The sequence below is a fragment of the Lolium rigidum genome, chromosome 3 (assembly GCF_022539505.1).
Source record: "Lolium rigidum isolate FL_2022 chromosome 3, APGP_CSIRO_Lrig_0.1, whole genome shotgun sequence".
NCBI lineage: Eukaryota > Viridiplantae > Streptophyta > Magnoliopsida > Poales > Poaceae > Lolium > Lolium rigidum.
In genome coordinates, this window is record NC_061510.1 from 249,985,434 (window position 1) to 249,989,180 (window position 3,747).

General features: G+C 47.4%; 1 protein-coding gene across 1 annotated transcript; it reads left to right on the top strand.

The window, feature by feature from the left end:
• The first annotated feature begins 925 nt into the window (after positions 1 to 925).
• Positions 926 to 3,513, top strand: LOC124696342. The gene is made up of 3 exons (XM_047229074.1): positions 926 to 2,294; positions 2,893 to 2,959; positions 3,216 to 3,513. Exons 1-2 carry the CDS (start codon positions 926 to 928, stop codon positions 2,928 to 2,930), a joined length of 1,407 nt encoding a protein of 468 aa, XP_047085030.1. The 3' UTR covers positions 2,931 to 2,959; positions 3,216 to 3,513.
• The last annotated feature ends 234 nt before the right edge of the window (positions 3,514 to 3,747 follow it).

Consider the following 3,747-nt stretch of genomic DNA (forward strand, 5'->3'; position numbering starts at 1 on the left):
CTAAGTTTTACCAGATTAATATCTAGCCGTTTTTTACAAATTCCAATATATATCCATTGTTATCATCTTAAGTTCTTTGAAATTTGGATATGGATATCTAACAATCAACAATGGATCCACAAAATCCAGTGTATATCCATAGATCCCTGTACAAGTAACATTTTTCCACAACAAGAAATCCACAAAAAATCCATAAAGAACCATTGGATATGTTTATTAATACAAGATCCACACGGATCTCTGTCTAGTTCTTCACGGATCTTCAAAAAAAATGGATTCCGCATAAATATCCAACACAGTGATAAAACTATCCATCAAGAAGATACATTCGAAAAAAGCTATGGATCCATTTATATTGATCTGAGATCCACCACAAGATCCTAACATAACTCCTAAGAAAAAAAGAAAGAACCCTAAAAACCGGGATCTCTGTGGATCTCGCCGGAGAGATCCAGTGGGGCTCGTCGCGTCTGGCCAAGGCGGCGGCCTTCTCCGGCCGGAGAAGGGCGCGGGGAGGCCCGTAGCGGCGTCGTGTCGCCCGGCGACGAGGAGGCGGCTCTCTCCCGCGCGTAGGCGGTCCACGCGTAGAAGATGGCCTGCTCCTCCCCGCCGGAACTCGCAACGGAGGGCAACGCTGGTCGGTGGCGGCGGGCGGTCGATGGCGGCCGGCGCAAAGGAGGGCGGCGGCGGAGCCACAGGGGGTTGAATCGGTGGGGATTTAGGGTTTCTACCCGATTTTTGGGAACTTATACATATGGCTGCGGGGGACTGCGTCCTAATTTTGAAAAGTGCAGGGTCTTTCTTACAAAAAGTCTGCGCGCGAATCTCCAGCTGTAGGCGACGATTGGGATTGAGTCAGGGCGCCATAAGGTCCGCACCCTGTCTTTACCGCGAACCGTCCCCATCCCCAAAGGCCCAAACCCAGATGAGCTCGCGCCTCCATCCCAAATTCCATGCCCGTGACCGTGAGGACGGCGCCGTGATGACTTGCCGCCGCAGCCCACGCCTCCATCCCCAAATCCACACCAGCGAGGACGGCGCCGGGAAGGCCTGCCGCCGCAGCCCGCGCAATCATCCCCAAATCCACGCGACTGAGCAGGGCGCCGGAATCACACGCCGCTGCCGCCGCCGCCGCCGCCGCCGCCGCGGCACCTCGCTGCCAGACAACGAAGATATGCTCTGGGAGATCCTCCTCCGTCTCCCGCCTCAGCCGTCCTCCCTCCCGCGCGCATCCGCCGTCTGCAGGCGCTGGCGAGGGCTCGTCACCGACCCCCGGTTCCTCCGCAGCTTCCGCGCCCACCACCGGAAGCCGCCCCTTCTGGGCGTCTTCGAGTCCTTCGACGGACTCGTGTTTAACGACCTCCTTCGTCAGCGCCTCAGGCGCAAAGGTAGGATCGAGTTGAGGTTCATCCTGGAAACTCCCGACCGCATACCTCTTCTCCCCATTGAAACCGGCATCCACTCAAGGACTCGACTGCTCGGGTGCCGCCACGGTCGCCTAATCCTCTTGGGCGGGGCGCGAAAAAAAGTCAGTGTGTGCGACCCAATCACCGGCGAGCTCCACCGCGTGTGCACTCCACCGGACTTCACAAGGTACAAATTCTTGAATGTTGCGGTGCTCTGCGCCGCCGCCGACCAGGGCCACGTGCACGGCAGCTGCCACTCCAGCCCCTTTAAGGTGGTCATGATGTCCCCGTGTGGAGAAGATGATCGACCCATCGCTTGTGTATACTCCTCGGAGACTGGAGTATGGGGCCATGTCATCTCAACGACGGCTCGATGTGGGCTTGACGATGCTAATCCTGGGATTCTTGTTGGCAATGTTCTGTACTGGTCTTCTAAGTCTGTGAGAGTCGGTTCATCCTATGTGAGTTTGAATCTCACCGACGACATAATTGAGTTTGATTTGGATAGACAGAGTCTAGCTGTGATCAAGGGGCCTCCAGAGCTTAATGGTTCCCTCCTACATCAGATAATCCAAACAGATGATGGTGCTGTTGGTCTCGCCGTATTTTCTCAGGGTAGATTCAAAATGTGGGAGAGAAAAGCCAATCGTCATGGTGGTGCTACGTGGTTGCTGCAGAAGACCGTTGAAATGCATACTATTCTTGGGCGCCCTTCTCCGATTAAGCGATCGGTTGCAGTACTGGGGTATGATGAGGATAATGGTGTGATTTTCTTACACGTGGGCAGCACTGTCTACATGGTTGAACTTATGTCAATGCAGTCCAAGAAACTTTACAAAAGCTATCATTCTAATCGCTGTTATCCTTTCACAAGTTTCTATGCACAAGGTGATTGCTCATCCTTCTTATATCGTGGTAGTGACCAATCTAGTGATGTTCTACATATGGTTAATTTATCAAATGCTTTGTTGTGCTTCCTAACAGCTTAAACTTGGTTAGAATTGATCCTTCACTAAACTTGTAGCCATATTGCTTCTTTATGTCCTCATTCAGTAGTTTTTTCTACACTCTTTGGAAGAGCGAATCAAGTAAGGCAGTATACTAAATATCACTTTTGTTGCTAGAGATTATTAGTTTGGGCATTTTTAGTTTCGCCTGCTTGGCATGACGAGTTATAAGTTTACATGAAAAAAAATCTAGGCATATTCTTTATATTTTCAACAAAACTCTTTTTTTTTTACCTGGCTAAATATACTGTTTTCGAGAATATTATTTTCATTTTATAATATATATGGCTTTGATTATCTATTGCTAGTAATCTAGTATCATAAGTGAGTTAGAGAACATCAATAGAAAATGAGTTATGGAAGTGTTTTTTTTGTGGCTCAAGTTACATTAAACGGCTCATCTATTTACTGACTCAATTTTATCCTCTCCTTGGAACTGTGTTTAATTGACTTACTTCTTATGCATCTAAATATAGCAGGTGGATGTGCTGGAGCTGGAATGTTGCCTCTGGTTTGATGTGCTATTTTGTTGAAATGGTTCAACAGGTAATAACAACTTCTGCATATAGTTTATGGCATTTGGATTCTTGATGCAAGATACTTTCCTGCCAAAATGGGCACCGTATCATAGGAGATATAGCCAGGAATATGATCTGTTGTAGAGATCTTTATGTTGCCGAGTTGATTATGATTTTGCAAACGCGTCTTGTTCATACACTATGTTTAACCATGTATGCGTCGTAGGGGGGTTACTATCAGGTTTTGTGTCTATCTAATAGATTGATGATTTTGTTTTCTCTAGGTGAAGGAATGGCTGCTGCATATCGGCAGGGAGTATATGTTATCTGAAAAAGCGTAGTAAGCGTGTGCCTTAGTCTAGCCAATTCTCTAATGTGGCAGGATGCATTTGAATACCTAATCATGGGAATTTCAGCTTTCCCTGGAAATATCCAAGTCAGGATTCAAATCAAATGGTCCGCTGTGTTATCTGCAAAATGTACTGAGTGTGACACCCAGTTTGTATGCAACTAGATGTATCTGAATACCTGAACCAGTGAATTTCAGCGTGTCCTAGTTATATTGAAGCTGGTTTCGCCGTATATGGTTTTAACTACATGGTTATCTTCTAATCTGAGTATGCAACCAGCTCCAACTTGTTATCGCAGTGTTTCTTTGCCTTGCTGCGTAGCAGCGACTCCCATTTTGTTCTGTTAATTGATTGTCTTGGTGTGTGGCTTAGTCTAACCCTTTCTGCTTTTGTGATCCATAAGTGTTCAAGAGATTGTAACTTCCAGTTTGAAGGTGAGTATATGCGACTCTTTTCTAGGGTAGAT